Raw genomic sequence first — 25,052 nt, 5'->3', positions numbered from 1 at the left:
TCTGAAACAGGTTTCCTATTTTCAGGCCTTCAATAAAAAGTGTACTTTAAGCTTTCCTTCATTCATGGTCATTGTAAAAACCATTAACCAACAAAACTTTTCATACAGTTTTTGTTTTTCAGTGGTTTCTCAGAGTGCCTACTTGAGCTGAGGCCACATGCCTATGCTAATTCTTGTTAGGCCACTTCTAACAGGATTGCTACCCACTCTGGCTTGCTCCCAGTGAAGCAACAGGAGCTGCGAGGCAGACAGAAGACTGAAATGGTGCAACCCTGCTGAGAGGCCCAGGTGCTCTCTAGAGGTGAGAAAAGCTGAATGCATGGCATAGGATTCACTGTGTGGAGGAGCACTCCACTACCTCTTCCCAAGTGTTCAGCTACATTCCTGATAACTTCCCATTGACAGATTAGCAAAGGTTTATATGGTCAGTCAGAATTGCCACAGAAGGGCCTAAATCACATTACAGCCCCAGGTTTATATAAAAGCTAAATTAGGCCAGCATTTTCCCAAAGTTAGTCTAGAGACTGGCACCAAAAGTGATGTTCTCAACGATCTGGGGTAAAATGAGAAGAGTGAGGAGAATGTGTAGGTTTTACAGAAGGCAGAGTTTATTTATCTGTTCATTTAACAGAAGTGATTTAAAATTTTTTTTAAATCAGTTTTTTTTAATTAAAATATCCTCAAACTAATGACAGTAGAAGGGATTTTAAGTAAAATATTTTAGTCAAAAAATTAAAAAAAAAACCAAACTATCCTGGGTTAAAGAACCCCCTCTTCTAAAATCTGTTGCTTGGTGACACTTCACAGTCTGAGAGGCTCTGTCCCCCTACCATGGCCTTGGGTTACAGAGTCCTTACTCTGAGTGTCAGTGAAAACTGCAACCAGGGAAATACAAAGAAATTTCTGGTTGATTTGTTTATTACAAGAATGTTGCTATAAAATCAGGAGGAATTGTTTTTGCTTTACTTCTGCTTCAACTATGTTAATATGCAAGTCTACAGTTTTGAGCAAGGTCAACCCACAGCCTGAAAGAGAAGGCCCCCAGTGAGATACTCACCGGATGAAGTTCCCCAATAATGAATGTTTTGGACAATTCTCTGGCATCTGTAGAGTGCCCCACGTCCTCGAAATTTTCAGTAGCATCCCCTCCAGCTTGTTCCCTTAATACTTCTTCCCCACCAGGATGCTGTTTGAAGGACAGATACAAAAAATAAATACTTTTCCAGGCAAATGAGCTAAAAGGAAATGGCCAGTTTCTTTAACCAAATTGCTACTCTAGAAGTGGCAGATGACAATGTGTGAGTACAACTCATCCATAATACAGATGAAAACAGTATACTCTTTTGTATACTCTTTTGTATTCAATTTCCTTCTTGAAAGTTCATTAGACTCTTTCTCCAATAATCAAGATGTTCACCTCCCTAGATTACTCTTATGGTAGTAAAGCATTAGATAACAGATTTTTAATCTTTGGGGAATGTCTTCTTTGCTTTTCCATAAACTCAGCATTGTTTTTCTTGACCTTTACCCTGATCTTTGACTTCTTTGGTCTAAGTATGGACTTACACAACTATGCCTTTGGTGGAAACTGTGTGATAACTCACCTCTGAAAAGCACCCTGTCTGCCAGCCAAGTACAGGCAGCGTATATAGCCTGTTGGACAGGCAAGAGCATCCCCTGCCTCCAACAGAACTCACTTTCCAGACGGAAGAAAAAGGAAAGCAAGCAGGTGCAGCAGTGACTTGCTCAAGCTGCTTGCTATAGGGACAAATTATTGATGTGGACAAGGGAGGCGAGGGAGAAAGAGCAGCACACTCCACTGGGGCTTGGGGGGAAAGCCCTTGTGGAAAGGAAATATTTTAGTGCTCTTAGCTACTTTAATCAGGAAAAAAAAACAGATGGTAACAATGCAGGGAGGAGGACTGACAAGAGGGACCCAGGCACAGACACAGATGAAGTCCAGAGATCCTCAGGCAAGGAATGGAGCCCTCAAGCAAGTGAAAAGAAAGTTAAGTGGTTGGTTATATCACCCTAAATATATGTATGGGGGAGAAAAACCTTCTTAATTGAGCTTCACTATTTCCTTAGATCAAATTTACCCTGCCCTTAAGCTAATCACCTTTAAAACTACGTGTCCAATAACTAAACAGAACAATTCTCTGCATAACTGACAGCACTCTGTCCTTAAATTTCTCCCAGTGATGAAAAACATAAAGGTACATAAACAGAGAAAGGTGGACAATTATTCTGTTTTGAAATCCGTTTCCCCTCCTACTTTGTTTAAATATATCTACTGCTATAGAAATCTACTTGTTTTTTCCCCCTATTATAAAAGTTATCCATTACATTATAGTAAAACTGCAAAATACCAGGAAAGAATAAATATCGCAGAAATCACCTATGGCCCTGCTTCTCAATAGGGCTGGATACACACACGTACATATGTGAACAATTTTTAAAGGAAAACTGAGATCATTACCTTAGACATATGGTTTTGTTAGATTAAAAACAGATTATAATACATGACAGAGACAGTAACGCTAGTGGTTACTTACTTCTACTATGTGAACTTAGGAAAATAATGGTTTTTATCCTATAAAATTTTTAAAGAGTAAATGCTTTAATATAGGTGTCTGACACAGATTAACGAATAAACACTGTTTAGCATTTTCCTTAAATATTTTTCAACGTCAAAAAAATATTTTTCAACGTCATCAGGCATCTTTCCTCAAAATGACTTTTTTTTTTCTTAAAGATTTTTATTTATTTATTCAGGAGTGACACAGAGAGATAGAGAGGCAGAGGCAGAAGCAGGCTCCATGCAGGGAGCCAGATGTGGGACTCGATCCCAGGACCCTGGGATCAGGCCCTGAGCCAAAGGCAGATGCTTTAACCACTGAGCCACTCAGGCGTCCCTCAAAATGACTTTTTAAATAGCTATGTAATGCTTTATTCTGCAGGAATTTCCAGATTTATTTAAACGTCTTCTACTGGAGGCGCAGAATGTCAGAAGTCCACTTTAAACAAACACAAGAGGTCACACCAAGGGTAAAGGCAGTTGACTGCCTATTCTGAAAGGCAATCTGAAGTTTCCTGATGCACCTTCAAGACTGTGGCAATGGACGGGGATCCCTGGGTGGCTCAGCGGTTTGGCACCTGCCTTTGGCCCAGGGTGCGATCCTGGAGTCCCGGGATCGAGTCCCGCATCGGGCTCCCGGCATGGAGCCTGCTTCTCCCTCTGCCTGTGTCTCTGCCTCTCTCTCTCTCTGTGTGTGTGTCTATCATAAATAAATAAATAAATAAATAAATCTTTAAAAAAAAAAGACTGTGGCAATGGAAACCATGACTTGTTGATTCTGGAACAGTCTACTTACTGTTGGACATGGACTGAGGAGCACAGAAGCAAAACACAAGAGATATAAAATGACAACTTACTCAGCACCCACAAATTATGTAAGTTCACAGACTGTTTTCCTTCAAAGTGGGTGGCTGAACTCATGAGTTCCTTAACTTTTGGTTCTTATTAAGGATATGTGAACATAGACAAATCTCCCAGAGTGAATCATTAGTTTCCAGTTACAGCCTATCTTCAAAGAAAATTTTCAAATGAGGTTAAAAAACACAGATTGGGCCTTTGATAAGTATCATAAAACAAGACAAGTTTTTAAAATAGAGAATTTTGATTTTTAAAATGCTAAAATGTACAAAGTAAACATTCTATTTCACAGAGAATAACATGACAATCTTAACCTGAAACAAAAGGGCAACTTCTCAACTTAATTTCTGACCAAGCAAGGACAACAGAAGAGTATGTCTCTGCATGTACGTATGTGTGCATCTAGCTATGCTTTAGACTTTACCTAAACCATCTTTGTGACGTAGTTATTTCAGGGAAAAACAAGAAAGATATCTTGGGTTCCACTGATCACTATTTAAAAAGAATTACAGAATGAACGAATTGACACTAAAATACCTTTGCCCTACCTTTTTTTTTTAAGATTTTATTTATTTATTCATAAATAAATGAATAAAATGAGACACAGAGAAAGAGAGAGAGAGGCAGAGACACAGGCAGAGGGAGAAGCAGGCTCCATGCAGGGAGCCCGATGCAGGACTCGATCTAGGGTCTCCAGGATCACACCCTGGGCTGAAGGCGGTGCTAAACCGCTGAGTCACTTGGGCTGCCCTGCCCTACTTTTTTAAATAGTAAAAAAACACAAACTAATTAAAAGATGGTTTTGTGTTTTGTTTTATTTTGTTTTGTTTTCCCTGGAACAAAATAACTCGTCTTGATAAGACAGCAAAAGATACAGGACTTGCTTATTGTAATACCAAGTATTTTCCTTGAAATATATTTATGATGTGTGGAGAGAGAGATACACACTTTGTGAAATATATCAAGTCTAATCATGATGGTTTGAAACCTGGTGATTTACCTTGTCTCTCTCTTCACTCTTGTGAGTAGATGCATGCTGCTGCATTAATATGCACACATCTCATTTTAAGCCTGAAGGAAACTCACTTCCTTAAGAGTCAGACCTGGGGACACTGGTGTTGGTACCATCTTGGTTACTCCCAGGGATGACATATGTCTACACTTTGTGCCCAGAAGCTCTGAGAAAACTTAACTGCTATCCGTTGGGCAGTTTCTAGAATTTGAGAGAAACTCAAAGAAAAGGTAAAGCTTCGAAGAGGAAAGCAATAGACAAACTGCTACTAGGTGATGAAAATTATCTGGTGATTTTCTGAAAGATGTACAGAAAAGAACAAGTGCCTAGTCACACACAGGCAAGATCAGAGGTAACAAAAGATGTGAGACTCTCCTCAAGAGTCTGAGCAAACCCTGGTGAAGTTGTAGTAGAATTCTGCCCTCATAAAGCAGACCTCACTAGGGCCCCATTCATCCCACTATGTGGTGGCAGTCAGCAGCTGTAGGGCCCAAAGAGAGACACGAGAGGGAACATCAGGTTTGATGGTAAGAAGGACCCATGATGAACAGAACTGGGCGCAGCTATGAAAACTAGCTATTTCCATGAGAGCTGTACTTCTAACATAAAATCTCCCATTTTTCCAGAGGATGATTTCATTTTCCATTTGCATTATTATGTGCTCAAGTCAATCCACTCAACATACACACACCAAGCGTCTCCATGTGCCAGACACCGAGGTGTGCCAGACACAGGGAGCCGAGAAGGCCCCAGATCATGCCCTGGGGGATTTACAAACTAATAGGGATCCCACAGGAATAATATTTAACTGTACAACTAACTGCAAGTGAAAATCAGTGTTCTGCAACAAAAGAGCACAGCGCCATGAAGGCTACAACACAAAGGACTCAGGTGTGGCTTCACTGAGCTGAGATACAAAGCAGGAGTCAAGGTCAAGGAGGGGCAGAGACAGGGGATGAATGTCCCATGACAGGGCCGAGGAGGGAGAAAGGGGAAGCAGCAGAGGCAGGGCAAGCCACACAGGGCTCCAGGCCTCTTCAGTGATGTTGATCATTCTTCTGCAAGCAATGAGAAGCCATTGAGAAGATCTAGGAAGAGAAGGTGACAAAAGTAGATTTAGTATTAAAAATATAACCTGGTCTTCAGAGTGAACAACAGATATAAGGTCAGGAGAGGATTCAGGAAGACAACTCAGTGAGGCCATTACAATAATCTAGGCAGCCATGGAGATGAAATGGCATGAGGGAAGACCCAGAAGGAAAGAGAGGAAGGACTTCTTGGTGGGATGAAGATGGTGGATGAGAGAGAAGAGGCAACATGAGGATGCAGGTTTGGGGATTGTACTATCAAATGGATGATGGTGCCAACTGCTGGAAATGGGAATCCTGGCAGAAGACCAGGTTTGGTGGTAGACTGGTTCCAGCAGTGCCTCTACATACTCACTATATCCACATACCTGGTAATCCAATAATTCCCTCTGTCTACCTCTGCAATATCTCTATTCCACAAGTTATCCAAACATACTTGCTCTGACACCGTATGAAACCCCCAGGTAGAAACCAAGGAATACCAATGAAATAACTGGAAACAGCTTTCACTCTGGACATCCTTAAAGGGTCTTGTACGGGAAAATATATTTGAAAAGATAAAAGATTGGCAGAGTCCATAATCCAGAAGACATAAACTGCTACAGTCCCGTCCCACTCCTTAGGACACTTTCAGAAGGCACAGTAAATTTCTGTGGTATGGACAGTAATGCTGGCAACCAGGGCCTGAAATTATATCTGACTTTCTACTTTTCAAGGCATAAAAATCCTCAGCAATCTTGGCACAGTGAAATGATTTCTTCTTGAAATGCTGGCTCTTCATGGCTGCTGAGACAGCAGGCCCTTCTGGTTTCCCTTTCACCTGACTGGCCACTACTTTCTAATCTGTTCATCTACAATCTCAAAATAGGAGCACCCTAGGCCCAGTCCTGGCACTCTCTCATTATCTACCTGTACTAGCTCTCTCAGTGATTTCACCTGGTCTCTCATCCAGAAAATCACTGTTCCCTAGTGAGTGCAGTTGAGAAATACCAACTTCCTTTGAGCGTGAGTCCTCCCACCTACAGTAGGCTACCTCATGTGTTCAATCAGCATCTGATGCATATCCCAAACACAACCTAACAAAAACAAATGTTTTACTTTCCCTCAAAATCCACTGCTTTCCAGAGGCAGCTGGGTGGTACAGCTGCTTGAGTGTCTGGCTCTTGGTTCCAGCTCAGGTCATGATCTCAGGGTTGTGAGATCCAGCCCTGTGTTGGGCTCTGTACTCGACACGGAGTATACTTGAGATTCTCTCTCCTTCTCCGTCTGCCCTTTCTGCTCATGCTTTCTCTCTCTCTAAAATAAATACATGGATTAAGAAAAAATGCACTGCTTTCCAGAATTTCCATTCTCAGGAAACTATGGTCCAGTTTGCTATGGTCCAAAACTAGAAGTCAAATGTTCTTCCACTTTCTTTTCCATCCCAACCCACCAGCAAATCCAGGTGGCTACCTTCAAAACATACTCAGAATCCAACCACCTCTTCCCATTTCCAACACTACCACCCTAGACCAAGCCATCAACACAAAGCATGGACTACCGCAATGGTCTCCTAACTGGTCTCCTGCCCCTCCTACAATTAGCTCCCTTACACTGTCACACTATGAGGACTTTTAAAGGTGATTAAGATACTCTAGGGAAGGGCTAATGTTAACCTAGTCCAGGGTGGCTGGTGACAGTGGAGATGAGGAGAGGTAAAAGGGAAATAGAAAAGGAAAAGAGACAGCATCACAGACTGAGGATGGCCAACTTGCTAACATCCAAAGTCTTTCCAGCTTCATATGACGGCAAAGCGAGTCCTCCCTCGCTCAGTTCTTGCCAGTCTTGGGGCAGGCCCTCTGTCTTGCTAAACTTGTTCTCCACATCAGATCCTTCCCATCTGCCTCTGCTTAGAATGCTCCTCTCCCAATGTTTACCTGATTTCATCTATCCTTCATTCATACTCGAGTTGGCCTCTTAGACCCCTTCAAGGATTCTCCCATCTAAAGAGCCCACCCCACATCAGGTTCTCTACCAACTTCCTATTTGTTCCCCTTCACAGCACTTATTACAATCTATATTTATATCCATTTGTAAGAGTCATGAGGACAGAGACTTTTGTCTCACTACTGCCTCAATACCTAGGTTCAATGCCTGGCACATGGCAGATACAAAGAAATATTTTAAGTAATTGTTGGATAATTAACAGAGATAAGCACAGGTTGTTACGCACTGGCTTTGGAATCATTACATATAAAGAGTTATGTGGCTGATGACATTCTCATTTCAACTATTCTAGTTCATACCACTCTTCTTTTCCTGAACTGATAATGGTTCTTACCATTCAGAAACCATATAATTTTATGTTTAACTGCTAAGTTATTTAATCAAAATATTTATCATCTACTGCGAGCAAGACCTTGTGCGGGACACACAAAAGTTCATGAAAAATCAACACGGCTCAATCCTGAAGAATCATGCAGTTCAGTTGAGGTTTAAAGAAACAACAGAGAAAAATCCCTTGGCCTCCACTGACACAGCCTCACATTTCTGACTAATCATGAATAATGACCCAACAGGCCCTAAACATGTAGCAATATGCAGCACTGCTGAACATGGATTTGAGTCACTCTCCCTAAGAGTCAGGAGCAAATGAGGCACTTAGCTACTGCCCAGCATCCACTGCACAGTGCAAATGTGATTCTCAACTTAATTTCAATGCTATAACTTGTGGGATGTGATAAAAGCTTTCTTTGTGACAAATCACTCTGGAAAAAAAGTCACCTGTTAATAATGGTAATAGAAATGAGAAAAATCAAGAAGTATAATAAAACAATGGTTGTGTTGACAGACATCAGAAATTTGGTTTGGAGTAAGATGTGAATTCAGAAATGGCTTTGAATTGTAATACAAATGGTTCCACCAAATATACCATCCACACAAAAACCAAGTGGCTTTCACAAAGCTGCTTTAGTGACTGTTCCAGACCAGTACTGCCCAATAGAATTTTTTGCAATGATGAACATATTCTATATCTAAAGTGTCCCAAGATAGTAGCTGCTAGTCACAGCTACTGAACACTTGAAATGGGGGTCAGAAATTTAAATTTACATTTAAATGTAAATAAGCCATGTACACCCATTAGCTACCACACTGGATCCTGTAGCCATAGATAGCACAAATCTTTTTTAAGACATACAGACAACCTATGTAAAAACTGAAAAAGCATTTCATTTGCAATGAAAGATTCATATATTTATTAGACAGGTATATGTGAAACCAAGCAACAGAGGCAACTCCACAGTTTTGGTAGTGCACTGTCTCCCAGAGTGAGGAGGCTCATGGGTAAGGGCCACTGGATAGAATAAAGGCTAAGCATAAACCAAACTGCCTTGGAAGAAAAAACTTTTGTCGACTGACTCATTCAAGGAGAGGCCAAGATAAAAGATATGATGGCCAAGGACTAAATGACTCTTCTCTGTGGTTGTGGCAGGTTGTAGGATCAAGCCTGACTTGTTTTACCAACCCTAGGGTATTACAGGATAAGGATGCTGAAGTTCCTTGTCTGTATAATGACAATGCAATAAAGACTAGTATGACACAAAGCAATTTATTCATATTAATTTAACAAATAACTAGCTTATGGCTGTTGTCCTTTTACAATCACTAGAGGTCTAAAGTGGTCTTTTAAGTTTTTCAGTTACACTTAACATGAGAAATATGTTACTTGTGAATTTAACAAACTCGTGAATTTAAGGATTTATCGAAGTCAAGGAACTCACAAATACACACAAAAATGAGAAGAATACCAATAAGGCAGAAAATAAGAAGTGTTAAATGAGTATCAAAATCCAAGGAAAGAATAGGTCATCCCAAATAGAGGATAGGCAACAATGGAATCTTCCACATGCCAAATGAATGATGGGGATGAGGTCACCCATACCTCATTAATGGCACTCGATCTAATAGGTCTATTACCTGATTTCTAAAAAATGTAAGAGCTCAAAAAGAAAGAAAATATTATAAACTCGATCAGTATTTCTTCCCTGAGCACCAAATATCCATAACAAATTAATCGGTATTTACAATTCTTTGCACAATACTAACAAAAAGAAACAAGCTCAGATTTTCATTTCATCTTAAATTAGTAGTGACATGCTAGTATTAGCAGGTAAATATTGATGAGTTATATGCTGTGAAAAATCCATACACTTCGTGGCGCCTGGCTGGCTCAGTTTGTAGAGCATACAACTCTTGATCTTGGGGTTGTGAGTTTGAGCCCCATGTGGGTGGGAATAGTTTACTTAAAAGAAAATCTCACACACTTAAAGCAATGACTGATTTGTCACTCTTCACCTACAGAGCCAGCCTAGTCATGACCCCACCCACCTCTCTTTCCAAATATATCCTACTGGTAAGAATTTGTCTGAAAAACACTCAGTGGAACTGGGGCTCAAGTACTCCTGGGATTGCTTTGTTCAAGAGGGGTACCCATGTTATCAGGGTTAACCCCACACTCAACAGCCTCCACTCAGAAACCATATGATAAGCTCTAATCATAACCAAAGTCTAAATAATCTGACTGAGAGAACATGTGGTCTGTTTAACACTAAGTAGCTCAATGGTTTATACCCCAGGTCAATAAAAAAAAAAAAAAAAAAAAGGGATGTGACCCAAACCTAATGGCAAGACTCCTATAGTCTACTGATGTCACAGCAGCACCATCAATCCAAGTAGTGAAAGTCAGTCCTAGAGAGCTGCTTCTTACACCTCATTCCCTTACCCCTGGATATTCTCTGCTTCAGTAATAACTAGTAGCAAGAGATACAACATACAACATGCAATGCCACATAAACATGTAACTTTTTTCAAATGAAAATAAGTCCAATTTCCCATACACAGGGAAAAAAATGAGTATCAGGGTAATCTATAAGGTGCTTTACCAGAGCCCAAAAGTACAAACATATCAGAGGGCCAGGTACAGTCGGTGAAGGCAAAGTCTTAGATTATTTTTGTGTGTTAAGGAGGCCAAGAATTATAACATCAACATAATGAAAGTGAAGCTACAAATCCTTTTTTAGAATGAGGCCAAAGAGAAATGCTAAGTAAAGGAATAAATGCAAAATTAGGGAATTTTTTAAAACTGCAATACAATTTTATTTAATATTTAGCAGTACACCATATAATAAATAATGGCAATAATATAGAAAAAAAAGCATCTATAAAAACTGGCAAAATAAAAAAGATAAACTTAGATGCCTCTCCTGATACAGATGTTTTCAATAAGTAATGAATTCTTATTAGGAAGGTAATAATCTTTTTTTATTTTAAAGGAATTTTTTTTCCTTAAGAGTACTTTTTTAAAATTTGAATTTCTACTTTTATCACATGCAATAGAAACATTTTTAGAAATAGCTTAATATTTTCAAATGACTAATTATTAGTCATCCTTTTGTTACAACATTAAGCTAGAGATCTGTTATAGCCTTACTCTGCCATAATGTGATTTGTGAAATTTTTTGTTTTTACTTAAATTCTAATTAGTTAGTATACAGTGTAATATTAGTTTCAGGAATACAATACAGTGATTCAACACTCCAGCACAGTACCAGGGCTCATCACAACTGCCCTCCTTAGTCCCAATCACTTATTTAACCCATGCTCCCACCCACCTCCCCAGGAAGGCAATAATCTTAATGAGAAAGAAAATCAATTCAAATATGCAGCCTGTAAATACTATTAATTCCAAAACTAATTACTGAGTGAAAATACTTCAAATATGCAGCCTGTAAATACTATTAATTCCAAAACTAATTACTGAGTGAAAATACTTCTCCACCAGTCTTGGAAAGTTCATCAGAACGTTTGTTCGCATTTGAACTCATCTTCACCAGGTAGAGGACCATCTACCGAAAGTTGTAGCCAGAGAGACTTTTTAAAAAGGTACTGTATTCCTCGCACTTGTGAAATTAGTGGAGTTCAGATCCACTCTGCATCCCTACAGTTTGTTTCTGCGATTGTTTTTACGGTTCCTTGGCTCCTCCACTAGAAAATATAGATGGGTACAAATTACACTTTTAGAATTTGTGCTAGTTATATTCCCCTTTAAAGGAAGTAATTTCATATAGGAGACTGTCTTTGGCTTGATAGAAAATAAGATTTTTGCTCAGTCTTTGACCTTAACTCCTAGAATTCCTACATTTTAGTGACTCTGAAAAAAACAAATTGTAAAATTTCAAAGTCAAATGTTAGGTGTTGTTCAACATGACAGGAAAGGCTTGCATTCTTGAAAGTAAAACCAGAGAGGGCTCATGGGAGTTCATGGCTCCAGCCACCAAACTAGTCCTCTTCTCCCCAACTCCTCTCCTATTCTTACTCATCTTCTATATTGCTGCTACAATGTTCATCCTCATATATTGACTGTTTCATGTATCCCACTCAAATATCTATAGTGGTGAATTTCTGCACGCAAATCAAATGCCTCCTGAATATTTCAACAAAGAAAGCCTCAATATCTACACAGCACAGGGGGTGCCTTCAGCTGCACAAGCAGGTCAGTGGCAGCAAAGGCTGCTCATGGCTCATCATACTCTTTGCTCCGTCCACAACACTTAAACTTTTAGCTACAAATGGCTACCTAGAACAGAGATTTTTCCAGCTTCTCCTTCAGCTGGGTATGCCATGTGATTAAATTCTGGCTAATGGAATAGAAGTGGAAGTGTCTGAAGAACCTTCTAGAAGTCTTCTCTTTAGAATAGTGTGCCCCTTTGCCCTTTCTCTTCATCCTGCTTTCTGGAATAGAGATGCTGCCTTTGAAAAGGAAGATGAGGACCAGACCCTAGCGATGGCCCAGAAGTAAACTAGAAGTATAGTGCCCTGAGGGCTTGATGGAACACAGCCAGCACACTAGGCCTAGACTACAAAGCGTGTTTCTTTATAAAAAAAAACTTCTTATTTAAGCACAGTCATTTGGAGTTCTGAGGTTAATTCTAATCATTGCATCCATCATTTTGTCAATACCATGCATCAGGCACTAAAGTCCTAAAGCATTTAAAAGATGTGAATAAACATTATTCCCCCAGTGTCAAGAAACTTAAAACCATATTAGGACAATGGTCTTCACATACATAAAAAGAACTAGAACAATATTAAAAGATTAAAAATACTGTTGACTGAACTGAGGAGTCTAGAAAGTACAGACTATATTAAAAGATAATCTAGCCCCTTTAGGAGAGTTAGAATTTGGATAAACAGGGCAGCCCGGGTTGCTCAGCGGTTTAACGCCGCCTTCAGCCCAGGGTGTGATCCTGGAGACCTGGGATTGAGTCCCACGTCGGGCTCCCTGCATGGAGCCTGCTTCTCCCTCTGCCTGTGTCTCTGCCTCTTTCTCTCTCTCTCTGTCTCTCATGAATAAAATCTTAAAAAAAAAAAAATTTGGATAAGCAGCAGATAAAGAGGCTCAAGAAGAGTACGAGTACCAAGGAAGGCTTACTGGCTGAAATGTACATGAATGCTTAGGGTTAGTAAAGAGAAAAGTTTGAATAAAGCAAAATACATAAAGCTATCTGATGGCTCATTTTATGTTCCAGCCCAACTGGGTGCAGGGATGCCCAGAGGGAACAGTATTTCTGGGGGTGTCTGAGAGGGTGTTTCTAGATGAGATGAGCATTCATATCAGTGGATTCAGTGGAGCAGATTGCCTTCCCTAATGTAAATGGGATTATCCAAAATTAGAAGAAGGAATGTGCCCCCAGCTCCTGCCTCACTGATTAGGCTGGGGCATGTCATCTTACCTTGCGCCCTCAGACTTGAGCCTTTCCAGCCTTCTACTTTCCCTCAATCCATCACAGGCTCCAGCCTTAATAAACCACTCTCTGCTTCCTGAATGTCCTGCTGTCCTCCACCTCATTTGTGAGGTTGGCATCAAAAGCATAAAACTGAGCTAAAGATTTTGACTCAAAAAAGTAGGCTGAAGGTTAAAAATCCCAGGATGTCAGGGTCTGAAAGAACCTTCAGAGACTCAACATCCTCAAGTTCACAGATGGAGAAACTGGAACCCAGAGAAATTAAGCCCAACATTACACTGACAGTCCATGGAGGAGGCAAGACCAGAAGCCTGGTGTCCAACTCATAGCTTAGCCTCCCTTTTCTGAATATGCAAATTAACTGACCATGTTTTTGTCTCTGATCAAAGTGACTTTAGATAAAATGCCCTAAAAATAAATTTTCTCCATAAATTTGAGGATTTAGGGGGAAACCTCTTTCACTTTTTCTAGGTCCCAAGAGCTTCTGTCATTTGCTCTGATTTCTTGGGTCTTATCAACTAAGCAAGATTCTAAGGAAACAGACACACGCGCGCGCACACACACACACACACACACACACACCTCACAATTCTGTGAGGTTAATCCCTATGAAAACCTCAGAAGGGTATGAAGAATTACACTACAGAATCACAACGTGTCAGGTCAAAGTCATTCTGTTCAAGGGTTTGGTTAAACAAGCAAAACAAAATATAACAACAACAACAAAAAAATCCCAAAATTAAAGTCCATTTTAATGTTATGTGGACCCAAAGTCTACCAGTTCTAAAGTTTTAAATAGGATTTTTCAATCCCAATACTTAACACTGCCCAAAAAAAAGATCAAATAAACATACTGTCCATAAACAATGACTAAGCAAAAAAATTTATTTAAAGAGATTATCTGCAATAGATAAGCCAAAAATGAAAACAATTCAAAGGCATTTGGACCATAAACAATTTATACAAGATTTAGAAAAAATAAGATAGCTCAACCAAATGTTTTCCATAATTCTAGACACTTTTTCTGCACTGCCTAGGGCTTTACGTGCACCCTCTCACTGAATCATCAAAGCTCTGGGGCCAGAGGCTCACCAGCATCATCTGAATTACTTCTCCTTGTTTCCCTTGAGGATCATGGGAGGAGAGGTAAGGCTTACCTATAAGCCTATGTAGCATTTTCCCCGCTAGCTTAAGACCCATCCACCACACATCTGCTAAGTGACATGCCAAGCTCTATTGTTTCCAAGATGGGTAAGTATCAGCCCCCATCCTCAGGGAACTAGGCTAGTGAGCAAACAGGCCGGTAGACATATAATAGCTAAGCACTGTAAGCGCCAGGTATAGGAACTATGGCACAGAAGGTGACAGGATAACCTCCCAGGTGCTGGAGGCCAACGAGGGAGGGGCCAGGGAATGGTACTCAGGAGAGATGCTTGAACGACAGTGTGTAAGGTTCAACAGCTGCTCCCCAGGGTTAACAAGGGAGTGAGGTTCTATGCAAAGGAAATACGAGAGGCAGAAACACAAGGGTATCCTGGACAAACTGCACAGGTAGTATAAATCACCTGATTTCTCATGTATAAAGATGAATTGCTGGAACATTCTTTCACTTGTTTTCATTATTGGATTAGGGGAGGCAATTAGAAAGGAGAATTAAGGACATGTCACCTCCCACTGGCTTTATAATTAACCCTTCCCCATATCACTTACCAAAATGTGAAATTAGACCCCTCATCAGTCACCACAAGCCTCTAAACCTTCATGATACCGCCCTGACCACCTCAGTGAGCTCTACCATCTACCTACTTACACTCCTCAGTCCCTGTGTCATGGTTAGTATTCTAGAAGTTGTAATTTGTACCCCAGCTGTCACAGCATCTGTGTTCAGGCAATACCGTGTAAGCTGAACAAGCTCTTCCAATCTTAGCGAAGTGACCCAGAAAGGTACTAGATGTTTCTAAGCTTCCATTTCCACATCACAAATTTCTCCCCAGGAGAGCAAACAGTACAAAGAGCAGAACACCTGGCATGTAACAGGTATTCTAGTAATGTCGATCTAACTCTCTTTCTCCAACACCCCCATTTGATGTTTCCACAGAGAACTTTGTCCAGAACCTGAACATTACCCCGTGCCCATGAACTGCTGAAGGCCAAGTCCAGCACCAAATGCAAAAGATCTCCCACTTCTTTCTATCCTGCCCTTCATCTTCAAGAGATTTCTATGGATTAAATCTCAGATTTACTCGGCTTGATTGTACTAAGCTACAGAAACAAATGACGAGAGTTAACAGAAACTACGATTGCCAGGATAACAAACGTTGCCTACAAGGGAGTATTCCTAAGGGTCACGGGGATGAGAACAGATAAGTGATGCAGCTGTGAACTGGAGATTATTCCACAGAATGCTTTTAAGATTGTCTTTCCTTGAAAAGAGAGAAGCAAAATTCTTCTTGGTTATTTTTAGAGTTGAGATAGTAAATGTTTGGCTGAAAATGTGCCATATATCAAAGATAGTTTTGATGTAGTCAGTATACTTTTAATTCCACCATTTCTAAACTTCTCTCAGTAGGTACAATAAAGCAAGTGTGTTATCTACTGACAGAACTATTCCTCTATCTCCAAAAGGAACATAAGTCTCTGATTCTGCAGAAAGGACCCTGGGTAGAGGAAAGGGACAGAAACATGCCTGCTTCTAGGGGAAAAGAGCAGGGGATGCTGAGGCCAGGAGAGGAGTTGGAAGAGCATACCATTTGCCTCATGACTCATCTCAACCAACGTTGAGCAAAGCCACCAAACTCGAGGGCCCAGTCAGTGGCGGGCAGGCTGTGATCTATGAGGCACTGTTACTCCATCTACAGTCTGAGATCCACCATGGGTTAGAATAGCCAAATGACGAGATGATAGGACAGTCTACGTTAACAAAGGGGTAAGGAAAGGAGGGCTGATACTGCACCAATCTGTCTTTTCTCACTTTCTTCCTCAAATCTTAGGCCTATTTTTCCTTTTATATCTATGGTTAAGAACAATAAATTTGGCTCAAACCTGTATCTGGGGGCAAGGCAAATAAAATAAGCTATCAGGAAATCATTCACTTTAGTCCAACAGACATCCTGCATCAATTTTCTAATATTCTACACTTAAAAACTTTTAATCATTCATCCAATAAATACCTGTTGAGTCCTTTCTATGTACCAGCATTGTTCTGGTTGCTAGGAAATACCAGGGAATAAAACAGGAAGTATATACACCTGCATGTGCTGGAAAAACATATGCTCGTGCATCCATGGAGGGAGACGGGCAAGCAATATGTATAACTGGGTAGGGCAATGCTGTTGGGGTGCCCGGCGTTGGGGGAACTTCCACTTTTAAATGGGGAGCAGGGGTCAGGACAAGCTTTACTGAGATGGTAAACAGGTGAGCACTGCAGGTATTTGGGGGAATATTCCATTACAAAGTACTTAAGGTGGGGGAGGTCAGGTCCTGGCATGTTCACAGAAGAACAGAGCATCAGTATGCCTGAAGCGAGACATGACAGAAGGGCGGCAGCAGAGTGAACTATCAGAGATGGAATCTGGCTCCGAGCGACATGCGACCTTATAGCCATCAAACACTGGCTTTAACCATGAAAGAGAGAGAGCTGCTGAAGGCATTTTGTTTTAACTATCTTGAAAAAACTCACAAGAAGTTGTAAAAATAGTACAGAGAGGTTCTATGAACCTATCACCCAGACTACCTCAATGGATGACATTTTACAGAAGCACAGAACATTATCAAAACCATGGCTACCTTGGCATAACACAGTTCACCAGACTTTCTCAGGGAGCTGCTGTGGGCACTCACGTGTCGGTCTGGTGTGCTGGTGTGTCCTGGCCTGTAGCACTGTCCCACATGTATTTCACATAATGCAGAATGGTTCTATCATCACAAAGGGCTCTCCCGCTGCCCGTTTAGTCACCCTCATGACCTCTTATCTGGTGCTCACTCTGTAATCTCGCCATTTTGAGAATGTCCCATAAATGGAATCACACTGTATGCAATCTTTTGAGATTATCTTTTTTCACTTAGCGTAATGCCCTTGAGATCCATTCGGGTTGCTTTGTTCCCTTTGCAGTGAGGAGTCATATTCTACTCTATGCACGTACCAGCCTAACCACTGATGAATATCTGAGTTATTTCCAGTTTTGGGGATATTACACATAAAGCTACTAACCAACAGTTATCAATTTTCTAATAGTTCACAATTATAAACTTTTAATTATTCAGTCATCAAAAACCGAGTCCTCTCTATGCACCATCATTGTCCCAATTGCTGGGACTTGTGTATAGGCTTTCACATGGACACAGTTTTCATTTCTCTAGGATAAATGGCTAGGAGTATGATTTCTGGCGCATATGTTATGTGCATGTGTTAACTTTTTAAAAGCAGGATGATTTCCAGAGTGTCTGTACCATTCTGCATTCTCACCAGCAATGCATGCTGGAGTCAGTATTTCCACATCCTCACCAACGTTTGGGTTACCAGTATTTTTTTTTATCAGTCTTTTTTTTTTTTTAAGATTTAATTCAGAGAGAGTGTGTGCACAAGTGCATGAGAGCACACCCATACACAAGCAGAAGGAGTGGCAGAGGGAGAAGGAAAGAATCTCTGCTCCTTGTTCAACACAGAGCCCCACTTGGGCCAACATGGCTGATCCCAAGACCCTATGATCATGACCTGAGCCTAAATCAAGAGCTAGATGCTCAACTGACTGACCCACCCAGGCACCCCATCACAGCTCTTCTAGGAGGTTTGTAGTGGTGACGCCAGGCATCTTTCCATGTTTATTTGCTATCCACATATCTTTCTGGAAGAAATGCCTATTCAAGTCTTTTGCCTATTTTCTATTTGGGTTGTTTTCTTATTATTGAATTCAGACAATTCTTTATATATTCTAGATAGAAGTCTTTGATTAGATATGAGATTAGAAAAAATTATCTGCCAGTCAGTGGCTTGTCATTTCATTCTTTTAAAGAACAGATATTTTTCGTTTTTATGAAGCCCAATTTATCCATTTCTTCTCAGGCAGACCACATTTGCACTACCATGCCTAAGAACTCTGCCCAAGTCTCTTTAAAATCCTTTACATTTTATATTTACATCTATGACCTATATTTAGGTTTTTTTCATCAAGTGTGAAGTTTAGGTCAGGATTTTTCGACTACTGATGTCCAATTGATCCTGATCCATTTGTTGAAAAGTCTGTCCTTCCTCCATCAAATTGCTTGTGTCTAAAACCAGTCAGAAGTATTTGCATGGGTCTATCTCTTAGTTTTCTGCTCTGTTCCAGCAATCTATGCATATGTCTCTCTACCAGGACCAACTTTTCTTGATTGTTATAGCTATAGCCTAAGTCTTAAATCAGGTGTTGTAATTAGTCATGAAAAGATTTGTACAAGAAAGTGACATGTTCTGACTTATATTTTATTTTAAAGATTTTTATTTATTTGAGAGAGAGTGCATGAGCTGAGGGAGAGGCAGGGAGAGACAGAAAAGCAGGCTTCCCTGCTGAGCGGGGAGCCTGATATAGGACTTGATCCCAGGACCCAGAATCATGACCTGAGCCAAAGGCAGATACTCAATCATCTGAGACACCCAGGCACCGCTGACTTACATTTTACTTTATTTGTTTATTTATTTTCTGACTTACACTTTAAAAGGTCACTCTATGATAGTGAGAGTATGCTGTCCCAGGCAAGGGACACTAAGCATGGACCAATGGTGCTCAGACTAGAGAGACAGCAGGGAGAAGTCGGAAAAATTAGTCAGAATCTGACTATATTATAAAAATAGAGAACACAAAATGTCTTACTGGATTCATGTGTGGTGTGAGGTAAGAGAAGGGTCAAATAGGACCTCAAGGTTCTTGACCTGAGCCAATGGACAGAACTATCATCAACCGAAGTGTCACAATGGGGCCAGTTTTACAAGGGAAGGTCAGTTCATTTTTTAATATGTTAGGTGTAAGGGGCCTAGCAGACATTGGAGCAGAGACATGAAGCAGACTGTGCACACAATAAGCCCAAGGCTAGGGAAAAAGTCTTTTTGCCCTGGAGATATAACTTCAGAAGCTGCCAGCACATTTAAAGTCATGACAGTAAATGAGATGGCCAATGGAGAGGGCAAAATGCTGGGCTGGAGGGCACTCCCACCCTGAGGTCAGAAGGGAGACAGAGAGCAGACCAGGGAGGCAAGAGGAAAACCAGGAGAGAAGAGCACTGGCAGCGACATGCAAACAGCATCTCTGAGAGGGGAACGTCTGGTCACAGAGTGCAGGTAAGTCAAGCAAAGGAGAGCTGTGAACGGACCAGCAGCATCACTGGAGACCTCAGCAGGAACAGTGTTGGTAAATTGTTTTAAGAGAACAGTGAAGACAAATTTAAGACAACAGGCTCAAAAACCTTCTCAGAGGGTTTTACTGTCCAGGGGGCAGAAAACAAGGAGCCCCAGGAAGGGGAAGTAAAGAGAGGCTGTGTGTGAGTGTGTTTTAGGACAGCAGCAATAGAGCATGCTTGAACACCAGGAGAACCACCCAGTGGGGTGAGGGGAGGAGGAGCTTGTTTATGCAGAAGAGCAGCAGGGAGCTGAAGAAGGGGCTGTGGGCAGGCAGGGTCACTGGCTGTTGGCAGATTATACAGGAAACCCCAGCCTCTGACTCTCCACGTTCTTCTCCTTACTTCTCAGGAGCCCTGCTGGTATCACTCTTACGCATTCCATACTCTGGGGCTATGCCATCATCTGAGCTGTCCCAGTAATGTCTCACCAGTTTCTACGTTGTTAAATCTCTGGGACAGAATCCAAGCAAACATCTATGAACCAAGAAAGGATCATGTCATGACAAAACCAGTAGGTATCACTGGTGTGGAAAGAGAAAAAGAAAAGAGAGAGAGAGAGAGAGAGAGAACAGAGGATGTGTCTGTGTCCCTCCATCAGAAGCTCTCCTCCTCCACCCACGAGCACTATATGCCAGGATATGGAGCAGTGAGTAAGACAGACAGGGGCCCGGCTGTCTGGTGGGGACGGCTGCAAGCCAGCAAACAAGGAACAGAGTGAAGTATTAACAGAGAAGCAAATCAGTATGATGGGACTGAAGATTCCCAGTCCCGGGAAAACATACTGACATGTGACCTCACGAGCGCAGTGATCAAGGGAATATACATCACACAGAGGGGGAACAAGTACAAAGGTTTATGGCAGAAACAAGCCTGACTTGTCTGAGAAACAGAGAGGGCCTGAGCGAGGGGTGGAGGGCAGGGGGATATAGTATTACTAGCTGAGGTAGGGGCCAGATCAGGCAGATCTTATTAAACCAGGACACAGAGATGGGATTTTTATTATCAATGCAACAGAAAGCCATTGAAAAGAATTAAGCAGAGAGATGGCAATCTGTTTCCACAAGACAAAGTTTTTCAGTTTCGGTTTTCTTCTAGAAGTTACATTCTCTAATACAATAACATACACTCTCCAAACTGAAAACCCAAAGCAACCACCAATTTGGTGGAAGCAGTGAAATCCTGGAGACTGGGTGAGGATGTGCTCTGAGGAACACAGGACAAGGAAGAGTCTGGCCGATTCTGTAAGCAAGGATAGTACGACAACAGAAGGGAAGGATCAAGAAGGGAGAGACCTTATGGCGGGGGGGGGGGGGGGTGGGGGGGGGGCGCGGGGGACACCAAGAATCCCGAGCCTGCAACATTGCAACATTAAGTGGAATGGTGACACGGGTAGACAAGGTAGGGCAGGGGATTACCTACAGTCCCCAGGATAAGGACCCGCAAAGGGGCAGGCAGGGATTAGGTGAACCCATGCAGGGATTTTATCAGAGCAGTAACCTCATCAGATTTCCATTCAGAACAAGTCCTCCCAGGACACTTAAGAAGCCTTTCCAAAACAACATTTAACTCTTCAGGCATGCCTAACATATATGTAAACAACCTCTTCCTTAAACAAAAAGACACTGATTCTTAAGACCATCCAGGTGCTACTTGTGTTAGAAAAAGAGTCCTTGAAGCCTCCACCAAGACCCTCTACTTACAGAAACCTCCTGTGAGAAACTAACCAGCTAGTACCTTCACCTTCTAAAAAGCAACATAGTAAAATGACAATAGATGGGGGGAGGGGCACATTTTTGCCCCTTGACCTCCCAAGAGTTATCTTATTGTTCAAATATTACCATTCCCAACTTCCCTTTGCTTTCTCTCTGGTTCCTACAATGATCTCCAGACATGGGGTGGAAATCCCAAAGTAAGTAATAGTAACTAGGTACTAAATGGATGGCTCCTGTCTTCTAAAGCTCTCCTAGTTATCTCAGGTCTCTTGCCCTCGTTTGGAGTTAGCTGAATAAGATGGGCTGTAGAGTCCTGCAACCTAGACTTAAATCCTGGTTTTGTCCTTAATGGCCGTGGACTGGAACAAGTCACTGACTTCCCCAGCCACATTTCTCTTACCTGTAAGAAGGAGAATACCACCACCAACCTGGGAGGATCATTCTGAAGATTAAAAGTACAAGTGTGAAGGAGGGCTTTGTGCACAAAAAGCATTCAGCATACTATCTAGCACATACTCCATGCCAATCAACGTACAAGGAGAGTCCCCTGCTATTACTTTTACCATTAGCCTACTGGGGATCTCTCCTGAGGAAGGAAGTGCACGTGACATTTAGTTAACACTTTCTGAAGATGGAAAGAGGAGAAAGCAAGCTGGGTATATTTTGGGTCCTGGCTAATTTTTAACACAGCTGTGCAAAACTCAGGGAACATCCTGCCCATGATAAGCAAGAGCACACACTGCAAGAAACAGGTGGAAAATAACACACTCTAGTTTTCACTGCCAAAGAGCAACAGCCTGCCACCCCTAGAAAGCCAGTACAAAAGACCCTTGACTGAGCCTGGGCCGTTCATGCCACCTCCTTCTCTCACATCCACTTAGCATCCTGCTCCTTCCCAGCAGCAATGCTGGGTCAGTGCAGTCCTTCTGGACATGGGGACCTCAGGAATCTGAGTAGAGAAACAAGTCTGTGCATGCAAGAACATGACTTACACTGTCATCCACGAGATGTCAGCTCCCACTAACCACAGATCACTTACCAACAGGCTGCTCAGACCAAATTCTACTCACCCAGAGTGAACGGAGTTCCACATCTTCAATTCAGTTTCCTGGTCCCCACATAGGACTTAGTCTAAGACACCAGCAGTCAGTTAGTAAATATGCACACCAACAGGCATTCCCAAGAAAACCAAGTTGAAGGGTAACAAGGAAAAGCAGCACAGAAGAGTAGTGAGCCACTGAGATTTACATCCTTATTATTCTGCTATCTCAGGCCACTTTCCTGAGTGCTCCAAACTGGCTAGCGCTGGTAATTTTACAATAAACAAGGTGTTACTTGGTACAGGTGCATTTTTAAGAAAATGTATATGCTACAGGAGAAAAAAAAAGTTTCCGTACATTGCCCCTGAGAAAAATACACACCCAAATAATTCAGGAAAAGAGAAATCAACTAAGTTTCTCAGTTATTAAAACAAAACCCTGGGGAAAGTCAAGTCCACCTCCGTGTAAGCCCTGGTTGTGGCCACCAGTAGTATAATCACCTTGGACACTTTGGGAGTGAAAGGCATGTAACTTTTCACCTAGCAGTCACACTTACAAAGATTTACCTAAGGAGTCAATCACAGGTGGCAAACTGAACAATGAGAGAGGATTTGGTTACATTTATGATGACACATCTACATAACAAGGAAGATGTTAAGCCTCAATAACCATGATTTACCGGAAACAGACTGGTGCCCTCCACATATAAGGTAATAAGGACAGATTATAAAACAGCATGCAGAGTATTTTCTCATTTATGTAAAACAAATCCATGTGCATAAAGCTATCTGGGGAGAATGTGCATCAAGACATTCACGGTGGTCACTTCAGGCAGTGGAACTCTGGTCAGTTTTGATTTTTCCCTTTTTTCTCATGTATTCTTGTCCCCCAAAACTACAAAGTTATATTATTAAAAGTGTCAGAAAAAGATAATACTCATCATGCACAGCACATATTCCTCAAAAACTGTATTTCAAGGGAATATTTGCATTTTGAAACTTTTTTGCTTTTAACATTGTAATTGGTATGTGTTCCTACTAAATAAATATGAAACCTTCCACACAATATTTTAATACATAAGAAAGCTTCATCTTAATCAAAATTTGTATACACTTTTCCAAGTGTTTTCACAAAATTCTAATGTTCACAAACTTGATACAGGAGACAGAATATTCCCCACTTAAGAATGAAGAAAAAGATTTAGAAAATTTCCCTGAGTCATCTCAAAATAGGTCTAAGATGAGACCTAGTTTTCTTAACTCCCCTCCAACACTTCTCCTCAAACGTCTAGTGGGGGACCTGGGTTGCTTAAACTCCATTATATTAAAAGGTACCCATTGCAGGGCACCTGGGTGGCTCATTCTGTAAAGCATTCAACTTTTGATTTCCACTCAGGTCAGGATCTCAGGGTCATGGGATGGAAACCACCACCACCACCCCTCACTGGGCTCTGTGCTCAGGAGAATCTGCTTATCCCTCTCCCTCTGTTTCTCTCACAGCTTGTGCACACATGTGCATGTGCATGCTCTCTCTCAAATAAATAAATAAGATCTTAAAAAATAATAGGTACCCATTACTTGTGTTCTATGGATCTGGAGGGGTTTTGGAATGACAGATGCATTCAGTAGAAACGAGCATTATTTACTCCTCAATTTAGCCATGCTGCCCTGTATAATCTATTCTCGCTTTCTTTGGAATTTCCATCCATCTTAAACAAAAAGCAAAAGTTTATCTCAAGTGTTGTTTTCTGTTTTTACTGTTCAAAACAAAGTAGCTCACAAGCACTCCTGAAACCTCTTCTCAAAAGTAGCAAGAAGTTGCCAAGGGAAAAAATTGCAGGAATATAAAAGAGGCCTTGCCCACGGCCTCACATTCCCCAAGTAGCCTTGTGGCTCTGCCACTTGTTGCCAAGGACCCCTTTACATCTTCCTCATATGGATTTCATATTTTCTAAGTTTTATTTACCAAACTATATAAGTGAAATAATAACATTCCCATTTTATATTAATCAAAGACATATTTGCAACCACATCTCTTTAGAAGTATCAGATTCAGAGTATTATCAAACTTCCTTGAAAAAACTCAAAGGCATTTAGGATTTTAACCCTAAATACGTCACCCTATTTCAGGGTAAAGATATACTGTCCTCTTTCGGAATTGAGAGCATGAGTTTCAAGCACCCACACACTCTTCCTGAGTCCAGGGGAACTGAGTCTCCCAGAATTGGAACCACTGTTTTCTGCAGAAAACCACTGTTTTCTGCAAAGCAGGCAGCCATGTTCAAGGAAAATAAGAAAAAGTAAGTCCCTCTGTCAAAACTACTAGCGTTTGTAAAGTAGCGTTTACGAGCATTTGTAAAGTAGAACGCTATTAAAGAATATCCACAATACAGATACACAGCATCAGAATCCCAGGATGACCATAAAATGTTCTACAAAAAACAAGTTCTCATTTTCTTCCTGCAAAGGAGGGAGCAACCTGACACAAAAGCATTCTCTTCTACCACATTTTTTTTAATTTTTTTAAATTTATTTATTTATGATAGTCACAGAGAGAGAGAGAGAGAGGCAGAGACACAGGCAGAGGGAGAAGCAGGCTCCATGCACCT

General features: G+C 41.2%; 1 protein-coding gene across 3 annotated transcripts in view; it reads right to left on the bottom strand.

The window, feature by feature from the left end:
- LOC129514534 (cytochrome b5) overlaps positions 1 to 25,052 on the bottom strand; it is a 37,246-nt gene that overhangs the window by 8,095 nt on the left and 4,099 nt on the right. For 2 of the 3 annotated variants that reach the window (XM_055333175.1, XM_055333178.1), the window contains exon 2: positions 1,058 to 1,186. In XM_055333175.1, the coding sequence (XP_055189150.1) occupies positions 1,058 to 1,186 (129 nt within the window). Of the gene's footprint in view, positions 1 to 1,057; positions 1,187 to 21,804; positions 21,989 to 25,052 lie in introns of those variants that run through there. The other variant, XM_055333176.1, reaches the window with a different exon arrangement.

Source organism: Nyctereutes procyonoides, unplaced genomic scaffold (genome assembly GCF_905146905.1).
Source record: "Nyctereutes procyonoides isolate TBG_1078 unplaced genomic scaffold, NYPRO_anot_genome, whole genome shotgun sequence".
Taxonomy (NCBI): domain Eukaryota; kingdom Metazoa; phylum Chordata; class Mammalia; order Carnivora; family Canidae; genus Nyctereutes; species Nyctereutes procyonoides.
The sequence above is the reverse complement of the archived record's forward strand: the minus strand, read 5'-3'. Positions and strand labels throughout refer to the sequence as shown.